The following is a 2822-nucleotide window of genomic DNA, read 5'->3' as shown; positions in this document are numbered from 1 at the left end:
ATTTAGGTATCAACATCAAACACCTTGGTTTTTTTAGGATGTTTGAAGCAAATGGTGATTAGAGATGACTTTGAAGGTCATATTTGTTTTCTCACTTAAATTCATTGCAACTTAACAAATTTAATCAAGAAGAAATGTTGCAAAGGTAGATTTCATCTGCTTGATCATCCTTCACCCTACCCAATTCAAATTGGACAAACATGAAGGAGAATGAAACAAGAGAATCATCATTTGATAATGTTAAAATAAAAATGTCCATTATTCAAAACATTGAAAGAGGGATATAAACATGACTGAAAGCAAGAGGAAAATCATTCATAACAACCCAAACCGATCAAGAGACAATGATCGAGCATCTGTCATCGGGAGAAAACCAAAAAAAGTGGAAAAAAAGACAGTATATTGTTGTACTGAGAGGAAAGTGTTCATTTGTAGTAGCCGAGGACGGAATATACAGTCTGAATTGTGGTGAGCGCAAAGAGGGAGACGGCAGCGATGAGAGACAATGCAACCCAAGGATTCCTGAAGTAGGTGTGGATGAGATTAGCCCTCCACATATTCCAGTGCTTATTGCGGTACTCGTTGACCTTCCCGAGCACGTCCCTGAGGCTGTGGCTGGGCTTGATCGTCACAACCTTGCCCAGCGAGTTGAACATCTTGGCTACCGCCTCATCGCTCTCCAGATGATTCACGATGATACCTTGGGCGCGGAGAAGCGCGACATCCTGCCCGTTGTTGATTATTTGGTCCATGCAGTAGATGTAGGACATGACCTCGTTTTCAGTCTCGACATGGAGGTACTCGAATGCCGTGAGGTTGAGGAAATTGGACATGGTCATTTCATCCACCCGGATCTTGGGGAGCGTCAGGGCCCCACCCGCAAAGGAAATGTGCGTGATGCTGTCGGTCTTGCTCCTCTTGAACTTGATCCCATGCTCGCTGAGCTCGGTGGCCGAGGCCAATTGTATAATCTCCCGACTGTCGTCCCTCTTCACCTTGTCCTTCTTCTTGGGCTTCATCAGCATGCTGTTCCTGACAACGTCCAGGACGTGCAGGCATTTGCCCATCCATGTGATGCCCTTGCATGGGAAGCAGAGCTTGAGGATGAACTTGTTGACGGATTCGTCGTCCTGTGTTATTGGAGTGAAGTCAGTACACTGAATCTGAGATTGTGGTTGGATCGATACTACTTGAGTAAAAGGGGGAAAAATATAGCTTCCTATGGCGGTGATAGATTTAATCATCAAATTGTCGATTGATCTAGAACCGTGCATCCAGTGCATTGGGAGCATTAGATTCGGTGGATCCCTCGTGGGGTGAGATGACCAAGATGTACTGTTAGGTGCCCATATGATTAGCATACTTGCAATGGCATCTCTTACGACAAACTGAAATTTAAGAAAGTAACCTCCTCGTCCTCCTTCTCGGGCTCCATCAGCATTTTTTTCCTGAAAACGTCCAGGACGTGCAGGCATTTGTCCATCCTTGTGATGCCCTCGCTGGGGAACAAGAAGCACTCGAGGATGAGCCTGCTGACGAATTCGTCGTCCTGTGTTGTTGGAGTGACGTCAGTATATTGAATCTGAGATTGTGGTCGTATTGATACTACTTGCGGAAAAGGGAAATAAATGAAGTTTTGGTGATATTTACTAATCAAATTATTGGTTGATCGTGAACCGTGCAATCAATGCATTTAGAGCATTAGATTCTGTGGATCCATCGTAGGGTTCATGTGAGATCACAAAGATGTACTGTTAGGTGCACAAAGTATGGCGGTTTGCGTACTTGCAATATTTTCTCGTCTTACAACCGACCGAAATCTAAGAAACTAACCTTCTTGCCATCGCTCTCCACAGCCACCAGCCGATCCAGCACTAGCATCGGAAGCTGATTCTCCAGCATCAGCATATCCTTGCAAATGTCTGTCATTATGTGGATGTTCCCGTGGTAACTGAAGATGGGGTCGTTGGGCGCGTAGTCGTCCACCTCGCTGGCTGCGAACCTCAGGATCTCGAGCATGAAGCAGCCGTCAGTTATCATCAGCTCCAGGAACTGGGGTGCCGCGTCCTTGCCGCTTCCTGCCTTCCACTTTGGGTCCAGCGCGTCGTAGCTCTCCTCGAGGTCCCACGCCACCTCCCTCAGGGACTCGAAGAAGCACTCCTTAGGCTTCTTGGACCGCTTAAGGAGGTGGCGGACCGTGCGGCGCTTGTGTTCCTCCATGGGGAGGAGGTGGGCCTCGCCATGGTGGTAGGGGCCGAAGGAGACAACTTGTGGCTGGTAGGCCTCGCGGTTGAGGGCGGTGAAACGTGCGGGGACCCTGTAGATGGACCGCATCTTCCAGTACCGTTGCACCTCGTCAAGTGGGGCAATCGAGTCGGAGTTGTTCGGTTCCATAGAAAACATAGTTCCACAAGTTTCTGTTCTGGAGGGTCTTTTGCTCTTGTTTTTTTTTTTTTCCCTTCAAGCTGAAAGGAGTGAGAGAAGAGGTGAATTTATGGGGAGAGGAAGAGAATGGAAGAGTGAAGAGGGCTGGGGGATGAAAGTTTGGGGGTGCCCAGGCCCAACTAATACTTCAAGATGAGTTACGGGACAAGCCATGTACATGTGATTCGCTTCTCCTGCACCAGGATTCGAATTTCATGCACGCAACGCCCGTAATCCCCCGATCGTGTATTAGCCTGTGAATTCGATGAATCTCCCGTGTGTCTCTCTCAATCAAAGGGCTCCTATGGATTGAATACATGTAATGCCAATTTGGACAGCAACTTTACATATTTGACGTGGCACTAGATTTAAAATAATACTTATTTTTTGTTGTCATT

The 2822-nt window shown here is 47.2% G+C and overlaps 1 protein-coding gene across 1 annotated transcript; it reads right to left on the bottom strand.

Annotated features, from left to right (window-relative positions):
• Positions 1–235: 235 nt before the first annotated feature.
• Positions 236–2515, bottom strand: LOC104423762 (UPF0481 protein At3g47200). Its single transcript, XM_010036212.3, has 3 exons — positions 1834–2515; positions 1409–1549; positions 236–1130 (listed from the first exon to the last, which is right to left on the bottom strand). Exons 1-3 carry the CDS (start codon positions 2401–2403, stop codon positions 426–428), a joined length of 1416 nt encoding a protein of 471 aa, XP_010034514.3. The 5' UTR covers positions 2404–2515; the 3' UTR covers positions 236–425.
• Between the last annotated feature and the right edge of the window lie 307 nt (positions 2516–2822).

This window comes from Eucalyptus grandis, chromosome 10, assembly GCF_016545825.1.
Source record: "Eucalyptus grandis isolate ANBG69807.140 chromosome 10, ASM1654582v1, whole genome shotgun sequence".
NCBI classification, from domain to species: Eukaryota; Viridiplantae; Streptophyta; class Magnoliopsida; order Myrtales; family Myrtaceae; genus Eucalyptus; species Eucalyptus grandis.
The sequence above is the reverse complement of the archived record's forward strand: the minus strand, read 5'-3'. Positions and strand labels throughout refer to the sequence as shown.

Coding starts and splice junctions, on each gene's coding strand:
- LOC104423762 (XM_010036212.3), bottom strand. CDS start 2,403: ATGTTTTCTATGGAACCGAACAACTCCGACTCGATTGCCCCACTTGAC. Junction 1,550..1,833: donor TGGAGAGCGATGGCAAGAAG/GTTAGTTTCTTA, acceptor CCAACAACACAG/GACGACGAATTCGTCAGCAG. Junction 1,131..1,408: donor CCGAGAAGGAGGACGAGGAG/GTTACTTTCTTA, acceptor CCAATAACACAG/GACGACGAATCCGTCAACAA.